This window comes from Caretta caretta, chromosome 15 (genome assembly GCF_965140235.1).
Source record: "Caretta caretta isolate rCarCar2 chromosome 15, rCarCar1.hap1, whole genome shotgun sequence".
Lineage (NCBI taxonomy): Eukaryota > Metazoa > Chordata > Testudines > Cheloniidae > Caretta > Caretta caretta.
The window spans coordinates 26,443,009-26,461,318 of NC_134220.1; the positions used below are offsets into that span (position 1 = coordinate 26,443,009).

The window sequence follows — 18,310 nt, forward strand, 5'->3', positions numbered from 1 at the left end:
CTAGAACTCTAGCTGTACTGCTAGACCTCAAGCTTACTCCAAGCTCATGTCAGTATCAACCCTTGGTGCTTTCCCACTTTGATCCCATCCATAAATCTCTGCCACTGTTCACTTTCAGTTATTGTTTTAAAGGTTTCTTTGCCCTGCCTGCATCTAAGTTATTGATAATGTACGTTTGTTTGATTTTTTTAAATAAACTAGTCACCAGTTTGGGAAAAATAAAACCAGAGATGTAAAAAAAGAAGGAAAAAAGAAGCTAGATTTAGTGGCTGCTTGTAATGCACTTTGTAGACAAAAAGTGCTATAGAAGTGCTAACTATCCAACCCAACAGAACACATTTGCAATGCAGACTTTTTGGCTGCTAAGGTAATATGCCAAATGCAACAGTAAATCCTCAACCATTTGGCAGATCACCTCAACACAAACATTACTGAAACCAAGAAATAAACAAATCTGAAATTATTTTTCTGAGATCCATTTGCCATGGAAATGCTCAATAAATATCATTCAAGGAAGGGTGGCGGTTCAGTGAAATGCTTGAGCGTCAAATCTTCTCCATCCCCAAATAATGAAATAATTCATTAGGATTTCTAGATTTCTCCAATTTAATTTACAGTCTGCTTTGCAAAAGTCAAAGCAATGACTAGTCTGAGGTGCCAGCGTCCATTCTGAATATGCACTCGAAGGATTCACTCACCAATTAACATTGATTCTTTCTGGTATTCTTTGCTGAGGTGGCAGCGCTGGGTCACACAGGACACGTATCTCTCCAGAACATACCAGCACATTTCATAGTAGAAAGGATAACGGAATTTGGCATGCACCTGAAAGCAAGATTGAGACTGTCAATCCATGTGGAAGGGAGAGAAGTTTGCAGCACAAGGGCCAGTCATCATTTTCATCATGTTATCAAGAGCACAAACGGTATGCAGGAGGGGGAGGGGAAAGAGGGTGGGAGCCGAGTGAGATGTATGTGTTCAGCATACAAAATGAGGAGATTGCCTGCCTGCCTACTATGATAGCATCATTTCTTGGTTCACTAATTTGTACCCTCTTGGGTTGATGGGGGAAGTGAGGAGGGTGTTGTGGTCTTGGGAAATCATGAAACTGATGCATGGCCCCCTAAGGTATTATTGATCTACTGTATAAACATAGGGTGGTCACATACAGATGTTAGTCACTAAAATTCAAGTTAAAATAAATGTGGGTTCTTTTGATTTCCTAAAAATTATTCCATGATTTGTCAAAACAGCATTATTACCTACAAAGAGCCAAGCAGGAAACTCGATCCTTGTCAACTCAGGTCTTTACAATACCACCATTTGATTAAACAATGGAACAAAAACAAAATTTTGATTGTTGGTATATCACATTCAAACATTAAATACAAAAAAAAGGCCCCTACATTTGTTCTACTCTTAATATTTTGGTAGTCAATCAACTTTTGCCCTGAATCAAACAGAAAAATGGGATTCTACCAAAAAATTCTGCCAGGATATCCCCTTCCCTTTATCTCCCAGCCTTGCCGTTTTCGTATTAGACGCTGATTTCTCAGTGCTGTATATCTGTGATATTTATTTCATGTTTAAAAGAAAAAGAAACTGCTTTTTCTTCCCCTCTAACAGTTTTCCAAGTAAGGGAGGTCTCTGTGCCAAGGAAGACACTGTGGAACCTCCAATTTGGGAATATGTGTGTACATTTGCTGTGCTTGAATACATATGTATATTTGCTGTGTTTTTTAAAAAAATGAATGCCATATACCTTGCATGCACAGGTACTTACACTGAACAGTTCTTACTCCTTGCAGGCACTGAATTTGCATTTTGTGAGCTGGATAAAACCTAGCTTGCATACATTGCAGCAAGATTATGTGACCTGCTCTTAACACATTCTATGCAGTTTAACTTCTCACCTAACCAACAGGTCTAACACATGTCTGCCCACCATTAATGAAAACTGCATTGCACCAGAAAGGATCATTATCACAGGCAGTCCATTTTCTTTAAACATGGGAGTCTAAATAGAACGACTAAATACAGCATCTGGAAACTCATGCTGGCACTTGGCTGTGCAAAACAAACATTTACACACCTGCCTGCATGATCTGAGCATCCACCTGTGGGATTCAGATGTTCTACTAAAATGTCCACATTTGAAAATTGTGCCCAGAGTAGATAGTCAAAAAACCTTGCATCTGCTCCCATTGTAGGGGAAACTGAAACACTTTAAACAATAAAACAACATGTCATTAAGGAAACTAAGTGCATTGCAAGGTAGAGTATAAGTAATCCAAAGTGTTCACCAGAGCTGAGACCTCATAAACTCAGCACAAATGTAGCTGGCAAATCTGAACCCAGATGCTGTCAAATGTTGCTGAGAGAGATGCAACTGATTGCTGCTGCATCGTTCCAAACATTCCCTAAGTTGTGTGTTATACAGCATTGTACTTCTAAAAAACCAAAACCTAAATGCGAGAACAACATTCAACCTCAGGGCATTATAGTATGGGAGAATCCTTTTTCCTTTTGGTTTGGTTATATATCAGAAAGAAGAGATCATGTCACTTATCACTATTACAGAACACAAGGGAAATTAGCCATGCTAAAATATATGCTAATAAAGGAACTCAAATTTTTCCAAGAGAGCACTGCAGGAAACAAAATTTGCGAAGAATTGACTTACAAACAGGAAGCCGCCTTCCACCCCTCAGCCTTCAAAAGGTTTTCAGCCACATGCCTGGGAATATTAAAGACATCATTGCTCAACATTTGTTGACAGATTCTGAGCTTCACCAAATTTAGTTGTTACCAATGTTAATTCAATGTGAAAGACAAGGCAGTAATGCATGCAGTGCTCCCATTATGTATATCAATCTTTAATATTCAATTTGAGTTCCTAATTGCCTCACTATCAATGTTCCAACCCACAGCAAATCCCTCCATGCCTCTGTAATTCACTATTTGCCTGAGATGGCTCTGCTTTCTAAACCTTCAAAAGTAAGAGCTACCATATATAGTAATAGATATTGTACAAAGGTCTATGGTGCCTTTTGCTGTAGAAGTAAATCTAAGATTGACAGTGGTTCAAAAATTTCTTAAATGTGCTTTATGCACATTTATGACCTTCCTAGATATTTACTAGTTGTAATAGATGTGAACTGTATGATGTACATGCCCATACCTTTTCCCATTGTATATCCATAGGTCAAATGAACTTTTAAAAAAAATAATTATGAAGCCAAAAGTTATCTGTGATCAGTTTACAATTTACTATCTAATGTATCTTCTGCCGGGGGACTAAATCCTGCACCAGCAGGGGGATGGACTGAATAATCTAATAGACGTTTTCCAGCTCTAACTTCTATGATTAATAATTTACTATCCACTGAATACATTTTTAATTATTCCTGTACAGTGAGAAAAATTCTCTCTGGAATATGATCGTTTCTACAGTTCAAAGTGAAATTATTTTAGAGACTTACACAAAAAACTAAAAAAAACCAAGCACATGCGAGGCACGTTCTCCCCTAGAAAGTATTAGTTTCTTCCACTATATCTATTAAAAAAATCATTATATCTTCTACTCGCATTGAATCATTCTCATCGTAATATTTTAAAACAATTTTTTAATTCATTTGGGAAAAAAATTAATTTATCAATTTTAAATTTTAACTTTAGGTTCCAGAAAACAGAATCAGTAGTAAATACCATCATCTGTGAGTGACCACCTTACGTATATATTTTGAATGCTTGTATATTCATACAGGTTCAAATACATTAATGTGACTAAATCTAGATCAGCTGAGAATAGCTTAACATTTATTCTCCTTCGGTAATACTGAATCTATAACACCCCTAAGCCAAAATGATGAACCTTTGCAGTTACCCAAGCTAGTCTAGCAGAGAGCTAAACGAGCTTGGCCTATTTGACTAGCTGTTAATTGGCCTCTAGGAAAGGCAGACTGCAAAATGAAAATCTCTACAAACTCCAAGGCTAGAGAATAATTGTTTACCTCAACTGCACATTAGAAGCTGTTTCCAACAATAGACGTGTTTTATATTACTCCTTAAAAACTATTTTAAATGGCTATAACCCTCTTTAAAAATCTCCCAGGGATATGAGAAATTAAGATAGAATAAGCATGACAAGTGTACAAGCTAGGGGGTTTTATTGGGCTCTAAATCAGCATTACCATTTCAGCGATGTATTATCCTTGTCTTAGCTGCTAAGACAATAACAACTGCACCTAGCATAAAAATGGTTTTGAATACCAGCAATCAAAGATGATTAAGCATTATACAGCAGGTTTAAACACAGTGAAACCTCCGTAAAATTGCTCTGTGCAAAATCAAGAGGGGAAACACACCCAGATTACACTTTGATCTGAGTGTGGCAATTACTTTGTGAATCACATCGTGTAATTTACTTCTGTGTTACACACAATGGAAAGATCAATACTCAGGAGAAACCCATCTGCAGTCTGTTCACTGGCGAACTCGCTTTCAAGTACATTAAACACGATCTGGCTATACCACTCAGTGAGGATTATTCAAATAAAGAAGAAATTACAATATTTGTTCCACAAAGTAAACTGAATAGTACATTCTGGCATTCTGTTCATTTTGAAAACATTTACTCTTAAGAGAAACTTGTATAATGATTTCAGGATTTTTTTAATCACCATTTTACAAAAAACATATGTATTTTTATTTTCTCTGTCACATTTTATTGCAGGTCAGTTCATTAGCATAGGGTTGCATACACACCTTTGTTATTGTAGGATTACCTGTAAGCATTTGATTGTTTACACGTCTTTGTTATTGTAGGATTGCTCAGGAATGCTGGATTGAGTATAATACATTGTTACCATATAGCTGCATTGAGTGCTGAGTTTGTTGCTGTAGGGTTGTTTGATTTCTAGGCCATTGGCAGACTTTTTTTATTTTTTTCCTTTTAAGCACTGAAACATTTATTTAGGGGGAAAATGATAAAGAATTACATGTACTTTGCAGAAACAATCTTAGACGAAACCTACAAGATTAAAGGTTAAAATGTGGGCTTCCAATTTGGAAAGCATCCTTTTCCAAACAACAATTTAAGGGAGATTTTCAAAGTTAAAATGGCAGGTAGGTGTCCAACTTCTCAGTGCAAGTTAGACACCTAACTGCTCGCTGGGACTTGGCCAATGTCTCCCTTAGTGTAATACTGATGAACATTTGAAAAGTCAAGAGCCACCCAAACTGCCTTGGAAGAAAGAACCTGATTTTCAGAGGTGCTGAGCATCCACCACTCTGATTGAAGTCAATAGGAGCAGTGAGTGCTCAACTCCCTAGGAAAGTAATGCTCCTACTCTTCTATTGCTGCAGTAATATTATCGGTCTCTTTTCCATCTTCTCCATGGCTTTCTATGTAATTCATTCACACGCTGTTTCTGGTTTACATCTTTCCTCCATAGCCCTCTCTTCTTCCCCTTGTCTACGCCACTGGTGACAGGTCTACTGTCCTCATCCCCCAGGCTTCTAGATTTTCTCCTCTCATTTACATCCAGGCTCCAATATACCCCTGCCAATCTTTCTGCTACAATCTCTTTAAAATCCTTCCTTTCTGCTCTACCACGAATACCATTCGCTAGGCCTTGTTCACCTCTGGCCTTGATTACGACAACCTCCTTCTCTGTGTCTTCCCTAGAGTTCATCTTACCTCCCCCTTTGATTTACTCTAAATGCTGTTGCTAAGATCAGCTTCTCCTCCTAGCACTCCCCTATTCAAATCCGTCCACTGCCTTTTACATCAAGTTTATGCTTCTCATGCTCCCCATCAAGGCCATGCACAATTCCACTCCTGCCTTCGTCTCTGTTCTTGATTCCTCCTACACCCACTCTCACGCCCTTCGTTCTGCCCAGATCTCCCTTTTAACTGCCCCTTTCTGCCATGCCACCTCTCCCGCTGAGAATTCCTTCCTATGTGCCAAATACTCCCTCTCTCCAAATTCCTCCAGGAAACCAATACCTTTCATCAATGCTTAGAAATACAAGACCTGTCAGCCTTTGTATCCCCTGGAAAGTAATAGAGTAGCGTCCTGGTGTCCGAACACTGGAATGAGAGAGGCTGCATGGAAAAAGGCTTTTCATGCTGGTGAGGAAATGGTGTAGAGTCACTAAGCAAAATGTGCACAATTGAAGCCAAGGCCCTCACCCTGCGTATTGTGTCTCTGTTAGAAGTGTTTAATTTAGACTGAAATCCCTAGGGGCAGGGACCATGCCCTCTTGTAGGAATGAACAGCACTGAGAATACTGCTCGTTTTCAATAAATTACAGTATTAAATAGACCTTTTCTATATGGGAAAGATTTACTAGTTATTCTAGTATAACTAACACACACCCTCTCTCTCAGTGTAGACACTTATTCCAGTATAAGAGTGGTTTATTTCAGTTCAGCTTAAATCCCTTCCCAAGTGATATAACCTAAAATGAACAAAGCCAATCTTACACTGGAATGAGGGTGTCCACACAGGGGGTTATACCAGTATAACTGTATCAGGACTGTATATAAGAACGACCAGACTGGGTCAGACCAAAGGTCCATCTAGCCCATTATCTTGTCTTCTGACAGCGACCAATGCCAGGTGCCCCAGAGGGAATGAACAGAACAGGTAATCATCAAGTGATCCATCCACTGTCATCCATTCCCAGCTTCTGGCAAACAGAGGCTAGAGACACCATCCTTGCCTATCCTGGCTAATAGCCACTGATGGACCTATCCTCCATGAATTTATCTAGCTCTTTTTTGAACCCTGTTATAGTCTTGGCCTTCACAACATCCTCAGGCAAGGAACTTACATAAACTGATGTTTGAATATCTACATTACAATACTGTGGCGGGCTATCCAAAAAAAAACAAACAAAAAACAAAAGAAAAAACACACACACACACACGGCAACTAAAACAGAATCACACTTCTTTGAGATTTTTATGAGTCTTATTTTATCTAGCTACAAAATAATTATAGCTATTAAGTAACTAGGATCCTAACCAAAGGCCCAGTTCTCACCCTCCAAGTGTAGAACTCACACAGTCACTTACTCCATGATCTGATACTCTCTCCACTATGTGGGTGTTTTGGCCATATGTGTGGACTCAATGCACGCCCCGCCCTCCACAATTCCCAAAGTTTCTCCTGCACTAGCGCGGAGCTGCTGTGGAAGAAAGCTCTGCAGAGTGCAAACAATGAGTAATGTAGTTCCCTTGTGCAGCTTTTGTATGGCTCCCCCATTCCACTCTGGGAACAGAACCATGTTAGTTCCATTAGTTCTCTGGTCTTCTTCGCTCACACCAGGAGGGGAAAGTGTACCCTAAAGGGCAATGTACCTCCATGCAAAAAGGAAAGAAGTTTACACTGGCGGTTCTCAACTAGGGGTCCGGGACAACCTGGGGGGCCACAAGCAGGTTTCTGGGGTGCCACCAAGCAGAGCTGGCATTAGACTTGCTGGGGCCCAGGGCAGCAAGTCAAAGCCCCATCAAATGCGGCTGAAGCACAGGGCCCAATACCCTGCCACCCGGAACTGAAGCCTGCACAACTTAGCTTCACGGGGCACCCTGTGGCATGGGGCCCAGGCAATCGCCCTGCTTGCTACCCCCTAATGCTAGCCCTGGCTTTTATATGCAGAAAAATAGTTGTTGGCGCACAGGTGGGCTGTAGAATTTTTATAGCAGGTTGCGGGGGGGGGGGGTGTCTCAGAAAGAAAAAGGTTGAGAACCCCTGGTTTACACTACAGGGGGTCAACAGGGGGACATAAAACCAGACAAGAGACTCAACAGTGACTAGTCAATGGGAACTGGGGGCAAATAGGTGAGCAAATCCCACCAAGAAAAGGCAACTTGGAGGGTCTTGTTGTGTGGCATTTACCTTTCTTGTTCCAACCACTGTGATATGGAGATACCGCTAGTTCTTGTCTTTCAGAAAGGGACATGAAAAGGATTTTATACATGATACTGTCACAAGGAACTGCATGCTTAGAAAGAGAATCAAGCATCCTTACCCTTGTTCTGTCCTCAATTTCATAGATGCGAAGCTGCATGGGAACATTAAAGCTATGCAGGATATTTCCACCAAACACGAGAGAATCTACTGGAGTATAAACTGCATGTATCCATCCTAAAGAGGAAAAGCAAAGAACTGAGAATGCCTCATGCTATGTAGGATCACAAATGACTTTACAATCAATCACAAATTCTCATAGACCACCAGGGGGAATACAAATATTATTAGTCCCATTCTACAGACAGAGAAACTGAGGCACTGAGAGATTAAATGACTTGCTCAGGGTCACACTTCAAGACTGTTGTAATAGCAAGACAGTGTTTGTATGTGTGTATAGTATAACAACTCTAGAGACTGAATTCCTCTATTTAGCCACAGAACAGAGACAACATGGGTGGAAGCTAAGCAAGCTTCCCTTATGCTGCTGCAACAATGTGAGTCAACCACAACCCATAGATGAGAATGAAGTTCACTCTCCATAGCCCATTCGGCTCTTAGTCTCTCTTCTGACATCACCAAACAGGGGCACAAATCATGTTAACAGTGGTGGCAGATCTGTGATGTGCAGATGGATTGAGACACACCAAACTTATATCACACAAGCCCCCAAACAGCCATCAGACAGTAGCAACTTCAGGTCACTACCAGCCATCCTGTAGAGATGAAAGCTCCATATCCCATTACCAATTCTTCGAAACAACTGAAAATCTTTTTACTTGGCAAGTCCTTAGTGTTTCTCCCACTACAGCTGATGAGATTGCTAACAACTCAGTCGTGCAAGGAAAGTTCCCTTAATTGACTCCAAAGGGAGGAGAGGATGCTCACCATCCAATCAGATCAAGCCATAGCAGTTCAGGCAGCTGGCTTCTCTGCATTCCTTCCTCTGCACTGTTTGCCTGTCACGTGATTAGCTGACGCATGGGATACACAGGACTCTAGACTCTGATCTCAGCAGTGACAAAGGAATTGATCCTACTAATGATCTGGGACCCCAGGAATTTGTAACATTAATTCTTGTTTTAAATCAAAAGCATTTCAATTAATAAACCAGAAAGCAGGGGCATAAGGGGCTGTCAATTTCTTCCAAACTGTGCACTGCTTCCCATTAAAGCTGGGGAGGTTTTCATTCGTCTCAGGATCAGCGAGGCAGCAGGAAAATGCAACCTGGGCCTACAGGGTGAACTCTCCAGCCACAAGGCACAAAAGCATTTCCCCTGGTAGAGCTTGCAGACCTGCTGGGTTATGCTTCGGAAGCCCTTGAATCATCATATATGACAGGACACTGGCTCACAGTGCTTTCACTGAGAAGCATTCAGTAGTTGAGGGACCGAGAAAAAACTCAAGTTAAAATTTTCTCTCCGGGAACACAAAGCCTGGTTCTTGATACCTTTTTCTGACTTTCCGAATCTAATTCCACATGATGAATCTAATGAAGCGAAAATTACAGGTGCCCAATGGCAACTCTGGGTTATTATTGCATCTTTCTTACAATAGGTATAGTAAATTCCATCACTGACTCACTCACAATCAACAAGGAAGTTTTTCACTCCAAATCAGTCTAGCTTCTTTCCTTCCTCACAGGGCAACTACTACAAGAAATAATACCCTAGTCTGGGATATGCATATATAAAAAACTGCTGAGTAAGTAGGGTAACCTAGCAATCAGAGCAATAGATTGGGAAACAGGACTCCTGTGTTCTGTTCACTGCTCACCCACAGGCTCTGTGTACACTTGGGAAGTCACCTAACTTCTCTGTGCTTCACTTTCCCCACCTGGAAAAGAGGGACAACACTTATAAACTGGCTTGGATGAAAGCTGCAATTGATAGTGTCCACAAAATTTATAAAACGACAACTGAGTAAAGAAGATTTTGACACCTCTAATGGTCTTTTGCAGCACGACTATAAAGCCTCTTCACAAGCAGATCAGTGCACCATATCACATTAAATATATCACTTAAACATATAAATGTAATTTATAAGCTTTCCATAGCCATATGGAGGTGTGAGAAAGAGAGGGATCCTAAATAAAGTTATGGAGCTTGGAGTTAATTGCTTTTACCAGATGATCAAAGATTCAAAGATTCACATGACATAAGGGAAAGGGTTGGGACTGTGCGTAAAAAATTAAGCTGCTACCAAGTCTCAGAAACTGACATGTTGGGTAGAATGGGGTAGTATCTGGCAACTCAGGGTCAACCTACTCTGATGAGGTAGGTATAATTATTTCCATTTTATAGATAGGGAAACTGAGGCTCAAAAAGATCACAGTGAAGCAGTGTCAGAGATGGGAATAGAAGCCATGAGTCCTGACTCCCAGTCCTCTGATCTAACCATTAGAATCTTAGAATATCAGGGTTGGAAGGGACCTCAGGAGGTCATCTAGTCCAACCCCCTGCTCAAAGCAGGACCCATCCCCCAATTAATCATCCCAGCCAGGGCTTTGTTAGGCAACACTCCTCTCTTCACAATACATCGCAACACACTGAACTGTACACACTGGATTTGATTGCTTTATTAAGGAATTTTATAGTGCTGTCAATTGTTCTAGGTTATTTAAAAAATCTGTTGTCAGAGATTTACGACTGTAATGTAAAAATTCACTGAGCTGAAAAAACTGTTACTAACCTTTCCATAACTGTTGTTCTTCAAGATGCGCTGCACATGTGCCTTCCACTGTGGGTGTTTGCACACTCCAGTCCACAGTTGTCAGAGAATTTTCACCCTCAGCAGCATCCGACGGAGCAGCCTGAGCATGCCCTCTGCTGTCTCATGCTTATCACACAAGCATAAAGGGTCAAGCCAACCCAGACACACCCCGCCCCCCTCCGGAGTTCCTTCCTACTGGAATTACTCCAATAGCAATGGGAAGGAGGGTGCATCATGTTTTGCATGTGCAAAACATCTAAAAGAACAGCAGTTACAGAAAGGTCAGTGATCATTTCTTCTTCTGCGAGTGACTGCACATGTCCATTCTACTGTAGGTGACTCACAAGCAATTTTATTTGGAGGCAGTATTGGAATCTATTTGAACAAGGACTGGAAGACCACTTGTCCAAATTCAGAATCATCGGATTGTTGAGAAACTGCATAGTGCGAGGTAAACGTGTGACATGCGGACCAGGTTACTGCTTTGCAACTGTCTCATACACATGAGCCAGGCCACTTGGGCTCTAATTGAATGACCTAATATTCTATCTAACGGCTCCACAGTAGCCAAGCGGTAACATGAGCAAATACAACTGGACATCCACGCTAAAATCCTCCGTGTAGAAATTAGGCTGCCGTTCATGCTGTCCACAAATGCAATAACAACTGAAATGAAGATCTGAAAGGTTTAGTCTGTTCCACATAAAACACTGATGCTCTTCCAACATCTAGAGTCTGCAATAGCTCTTCTCCCTTGTTACCATGAGTCTTTGGAAGGAAGGTCGGTAAGTAAATTACTTGGATAATATGAAAAGAGGAGACCACTTTTGTAAGGAACCTTGGATGGGCACAAAGGTAAACTTTATCTACATAAAAAAAGTATACAGAGGATGTGATACTAATACCCTCAACTCCCCTACTCTCCTGGCCAATGTAATGGCTATTAAAAATGCTACCTTCATTGAAAGGTGTAACAGACAGCAAGTCACTACAGGGTTGAAGGGAGGATCCATCAGCACAGTTAAGACTAAATTCAGGCTCCATGGTGGAATAAGACTCTGTATGTGTGCGAACACCTTGTCCAAGCCCTTTAAAAACCTTACAACCATTGGACTGGAAAAAAGGAAGTGTTTATCCACAGGAGGGTGAAATGCCGACATAGCTACTAAGTGTACCCTAACTAAGCTAATCACTAATCCTTGATGTTTCAGGTACCAAAATAGTCCAGCATATGCTGAATAGAACCAAGACAGGGGAGACACCTTTCAGCCTTGACCAGACAGAAAACCTTTTCCACTTAGCGAGGTAAGCTGTCCTCATTGATGGTTTTCTACTATTCAGCAGTACCTCCTGCACCTCTCTGGAGCAGGACTCCTCCACCAATGTTATCCATGAAGTCTCCAGGCCGACTGGTGAAGAACCTTAAGGTTGGGGTGGAAGAGGTGGCTGCGATTTTGTGAAACTAAGTCTGCGTGAAGCAGGAGCAATGGGGGACTGATTGATAGGTCTGAGAACTGAGAAAAACGGTGCTCGTGAGGCCAAGCTGGGGCAATCCCTATAAGATTTTCCTTGTTCTGTTTAGCCTTGCACAGAACTCTGAGCAGAAGAGCTATGCAGGGGAAGAGTGTACAGAGACCCGCTGACTATGGCGGTAAAAAAGCATCCATCAGCAAACCTGGGCTATGACCTGCTCTGGAGCAGAACTGGTGTCATTTTTTGTTGTCCTTTGTGGCAAACAGATCCACTTAAGATGTTCCCCAGAGCTCGAAAATGGACCTTGCTATGTCTGGGTGAAGGGACCACTAATGATGGTTGATAAACAACTTCTTTATACAATCTGCCTGTGTATCCTGAGCCCCCGGGAGCTGGGCCATCATCAGCAGTATAGAGTTACCGATGTACAACTCCCAGAGCAAGACTGCTTCCCAACAGAGTAGTGAGGATTAGGCTCCTCCCTGCTTGTTTACATAAAACATGGCTGTTGTATTGTCAGTCAGCATCAATACGTCCCTCATCCTGATGCAAGGAAGGAATGCCATGCAAGCTACACTGACAGTCCGCAGCTCCCTGATGTTTATGTGCAGACTGCGATCTTAGGGAGACCAGAGACTTGGTGTCTGCAGGTGTCCTACATAAGCACCCCATCCCAGATCCGAGGCATCTGTGACTAAGATAAGCACGTTCACCCCACCTTAGCACAACTCCCCCACATGCACTGGTTGGGTCTAACCACCAAATCTTGGGAAGATAAGATGCAATTTTGTATGTGCACTAACATACCTACATGGTGCCTTCTTGGAGAATGTATCTCTGCCACCAAGCCCTAAAGGGATCTGAAGCACTGTCTGGAGTAATGGACCACGTAAGCGCACACGGCCAAGTGCCCCAGAAGTCTTACCATGGAGAGAGGATAAGCCTTCAAGTCCAGAAAGAGGCTTTGCAGTGCAAGAAACCTCATCTGTGGTAGCAAAGCCCTGGCCATTGTGGAGTCCAGGACCACTCCAATAAATTTTATTTTCAGTATCAGAGACAGGACTGACTTGTCTGTGTTGATTAACAGCCTGAGCATGTTGAAGGTGGACCAGATTATGCAGACACTGGACACCACCTGCAACCTGGACCAACTTCTTATCAGCCAGTCATCCAGGTAAGGGCACACACAACAGCCCCCCCCATCTCCAGAGGAAAGCTGCTACCACCACCATATGGTCTGTAAATAAAAGAGGAGCAACTGAGAAACCAAAGAGGTTGGGCTGTGAACTGATAATGGCAGCCCCAGATGGTGAAACTTAGAAATGTTCTGTGGCCCTGATAAATTGCCACATGAATGTAGGCATCCTTTAAGTTGAGAGCAGCATACCTGTCCCGTCTCCAGGAAATAAGAGAAGCTAAAGTGACCATCCAGAATTTCCATATTTTTAATAACTGCCTTATATCTAAAATAGGCCAAAGACCCCCTTTTGCCTTCAGGATCAGGAAGTATTGGGAGTAAAACCCCTTTTTCCTGAAAACAGAAGGGATCTCCTCTATAGCACCTACAAAAACAAGCGATTGTACCTCTTGCAGTAATGCTTTCTTGTGAGAGAGGTCCCTGAAGAGGGAAAGAGGACAGAAATCTGGGGTAGAAATAAAAGGAAGCGAATATCCCACTTCCACCGTGCTTGGATTCCACCCATCTGTTGTGATGTAGGTCCAAGCGTGATAGAAATAGGACAAACCGTTTGCAAAAATTAGAACAGAAAAGGATGGCACTCTCAGAACAGGTAGACTGCTCTTGACCTACCTATCAAAATGAGCTGTTGGAAGAAGCCGCCTGCCTCTGCAAACACCAGTGGTTGCAGAAACAGAGGGAAGTGGTGGTGGAGATCACCATTTGTAACCTCTGCTCCTTTTCTTGGATAGGTCTTGGGCTCAAGAAATAAATCCCTGAAAACACTGACACTGATGAAGACAGAATCCCTTCCACAGAGGGATTTCAGGCTCATTCTACAATCCTGAAACTATGCAGAGTCTCGTCCATCTTTTCTGAAAAGAGCAATGACCCCTCAAAGGATAAGTCCTGCACTGGCTCTAGCAGCTCTGGAGGGAGGCCAGAAGAGTCCAACCAAAATGAGCACCTCATTGTGACGGCAGAGGCCATGCTGTACTCTGCAGAATCTGCTTCATCAAGACATGCCACCAGAGCTGTTCTGGCAACCATTTTGTCCTCCACTATCAAAGTGAGGAACTGAGGCTCCCAGATGAGGTGAAGCAAGTCTTTAAATTTCAAAAGCATATCCCACAGGGTGAAATTATAGTGTCCCAGCAAAGCTTGTTGGTTTGCAATGTGAAGCACAAACCACCTGTGGAATACAACTTCCTCCCAAATAAGTCTAGCTTCTTGTCCTCTTTATTCTTTGGGGTTGAAGCCTGGTGCCCATGTCGCTCCTATGAGCCCATCTTTCCTTTTCCTTGGCAGCTGCCACTACAAGGAAGCATAGAGGAGGGGGATTATATACATGCTTGAACCCGTGGGAGTGGACATAGCATCTTCTCTCCAGATTTAAACAGCCATTTTAGCAGTCAGAGGCAGGGAAGCTGGGCTCTGCCAAAGGATATAGGTAGGCTCTAAAAAAGCCTAATTTATTGGAAGAGCTATTCTAGTTGGGGCACAATGGAATGTCCACCAGCTTGTGGGATTTTTCCTGGACCTCCTCCAGGTGAATATCAAGAGCCATAGCCATCCTCTTTATCAGCACCTGATGAGTCTTAACATTGTCCAGAAGTGGAGAAACAGGCTCCACCACAATTGCCTTATCAGGAGATGAGGAAGAGGATGCTAACAATACTGGGGGCTGGTCCAGTTTCTAGCTCACTTGCAACTGCTGTGCAAGGGATCCCTTGGCACTGGTCTCAGTACCAACACTATCGTGCTTGTGGCAATGATGCTCCTGATGCTCAGCAGATTGAGCCGGCTTAGATGGCTGCAGAGATTTTGACTGGAGGGTGGGAACCCCATGGGTTCCAAAAGGCTCACTGGTACAGCTGTAAGCTCCTGTTAATCCTTGATAATCAAGGTCATACACATTGTAAGGAGAGTGATCACTTTAGATAAGCTATTACCAGCAGGAGAGTAGGGTGGGGGGAGAGAAAACCTTTTGTAGTGATAAACACCCATTTTTTCATGATTTGTGTGTATATAAACAAACATCTTCTGTATTTTCCACAGTATGCATCCGATGAAGTGAGCTGTAGCTCACAAAAGCTTATGCTCAAATAAATTGGTTAGTCTCTAAGGTGCCACAAGTACTCCTTTTCTTTTTGCGAATACAGACTAACATGGCTGTTACTCTGAAACCTCTCCAACAATTGTATACTGGAGCACACAAACACCTACACTCAAAGAAGAACTTGGCTTTAGAAGCAACAGCAAGTGGAGGTGGAGGAAGAGAAAGAGAAAGAAACTATTGCTTTTGGTTCTTTCGTTTTACAGAGAATGCAAAAAAATATCAACACAGGACTTAGACCTTAAAATATATTTTTTTAATTCCACCATACAATATCAAAAGTGGCCTAGGTTGCTCAGATTATGTTCTCTCGGGGGAAATCATACTTGAGATTGCTACTGCTTTCATTATTTCTTCCCCCATGGATTTTAGTCTCATCATATCTCCCCAGACCTCTCAGTCTCAGCCTCACAAGCCCCAATAGATACTAAGGGGTCTTGTGTTAATGATCCCCAAACTCACTAGTAGTCGCCCCTGATGTGATCAGTGACTGTTCCTCTGGAGCTGTTACCTAACCATCAGGTCAATGCTCCAGTGAACAGTGCCTCAGACACAATAAATCCTTAACAGAAATATTACTGACAAGGGAGTAAATAATGCCCATTTTTGAGCCTGTCATTGAGAAAGAGCCAGTAAAGAGGGCAACAGAGAATCTGAAGATCAATTTTCAGAGGAAGCCTCTACTTTTGTGGGTAATATGCTTAAGTCCCTGCTTAAGGCCACAAATCAAGTAGTTACTTATCTTACTATAGTATCTGTGCCTGTAGTTGTTAGAAGCAAAACTGGTCCAGCTAAGGCCTTCTCGGAATATCTGGGCCCAAAACTCAGAGGCCAGGCTGAAAATCAGCCCCTTTAAATACACATTTTTAATAAAACAAACAAGAAATGACAGTAGTGCTGTTAACAGACTCATACCCAGTAATGAGACATTGAAATAACAGCATTAAACCCACTAAAGTCAGAAAAGAACTTCAGAGGGCAGGGTACACTCAGATCTGCTGACAAAGCACAACAGAACCGTAGGGGCAGAATGTCCTTCAGGCACATTACAGGGGGTGCAGAGGGCCAATCCAGCCACTGGAGACCAGGAAGTCAACCAGAACTTTCTGTGGGCTCCCAGGCAGTGCAAACCAGTGCAGCAGCTTCGCCTTTCTTGGAAAGCACACAGCACTTTCTTCTCTCTGCACTCAGCTATCTCCGCTGGCTGGTGAGGAAGGGGACCAATCCCAGGTCCATGCTCTTTTTTTGGACTTCCTATCCCTTTTACATAATTAACACTCACAGGGAGACCTAAGAGGAAGCAGGGACTATGCTCTCCCAGGGGATTCAAGCCAGCACCTGCAAGAGGAAGCAAGAAAGAGGAGAAGATGCTTGTGCTCTTCTTTTCCTTGCACAGTCATGCGGGGTCCAGCAGAATCTGACTCCAATGTTGTACAACCACTTTCAGACACACGATATCCTAAAATACTTCAGGCCTGCTTGATGAATGCAGAGTTGATAATAGAAAGATACCGACACTAGGAGATGTATACAAGAGAGAAGAGATGTTTACAGATGAGATCAGAAATAAGATGGAAAGTTGACAAGTTGGTATGACACAGGAAGTCTGGTCCAGAAGGTTAGAAATTGCAAGGTGAAGACTCCTGCACTAACACTTACCAGATTTGGTGTAGGGGAAAGAGATGAGGCCAGTGCTAGAAGAGTGGAAGGGGTGAAGAGGAGAGTACAGAGAGACAAGTTGTAAGTAGGAAACACCTTTTACATTTCCTGATTGTAATACTGGGGGAAACAAGCTCAGGGACCATACAAGCTCAGCGGCTACATCTGATTCATTCCCACAGCTCAGACATCAGCAAGTTACGAAACAACTAGGTTGCAAACAAGAACATGAAGTGGCTTTCTGAGCTTCCCAATTCCAATGTGCAGCATCCACACAAGTGGGTTTTTAAAAAGGAAGAGGGTTTTCCTGAATAGGTGAACAAAATGGAGCTACAAAGGTAACTGAGGTCATAATCAGAAGGCACTGGCATTCCCTCATTATCATCATGTATGTAATAATACACTACATTTATTTCTGAGTCCTGCTATGATAGGTCACCAGTACTACTACTGGATGGAATATCAGATCTGTTTGCATGTGTGATCATGTCACCCCCTAGTGGATGCAATGTTAGACAAGCTCATGCACGTTTGAATTTTTTGCCCTGTAAATACTGCTATGCACGCTGCAGAAGACATCCCTTAAGTATGTCTGTAATCAATTTTCCCCCTTAGAGCCTACAGAGGACATAAGCCCTGATATTACTGCACAAGCATGAATCTTTCATGGGTTATTGCTGGTTGTGAGATATTATCTGCCCCTCAGTAATAATCTCATAAAAGCAAAGTACACCAAAAAAACTTAGCAAAGTTCATTCCATCTTTGATGCTAAAATAGCATGAGACTAAAATTAGAACAAAGGGATTAAGGACTGAAAAATCAAAAGCAGGGGGAATAGCACATTTTGGTTGAAAGATGAAAACAAAACCACCTACTATTACCTGAGACTGAAATTAGATTTGTTTGTGTGAGAGACTGCAGGGGTCCAGGGACTGGTAATGGATGAAACCCTTTTCCCTGTAGGTCATCCATTTCAACCTGGCCCCTGTTGGTAGTGGTACAATTTGATAGCTATTTGATGAGATTCAGTCTAATTTCTAATGGACAGAAATTGAAAAAGCACCACCAGGCGTTGGTAGTCTCAGAAAAGGGATGAAGATCTGAATGAAAATGGAACCTGATCTACCCTCTAATTCCTCTGGAGACAGTTCCTATAGCTCAGAGCTGAGGCAAATTGTCAGGGTACAGCAGGG

General features: G+C 42.3%; 1 protein-coding gene across 5 annotated transcripts in view; it reads right to left on the minus strand.

Moving 5' to 3' along the window:
- KDM2B (lysine demethylase 2B) overlaps positions 1 to 18,310 on the minus strand; it is a 172,188-nt gene that overhangs the window by 71,141 nt on the left and 82,737 nt on the right. For all 5 annotated transcript variants that reach the window (XM_048820951.2, XM_075120054.1, XM_075120057.1 and 2 more), the window contains 2 exons: positions 8,041 to 8,156; positions 699 to 825 (listed from right to left, as the gene is read on the minus strand). In XM_048820951.2, coding sequence (XP_048676908.1) covers positions 699 to 825; positions 8,041 to 8,156 — 243 coding nt within the window. The remainder of the gene's footprint in view (positions 1 to 698; positions 826 to 8,040; positions 8,157 to 18,310) is intronic.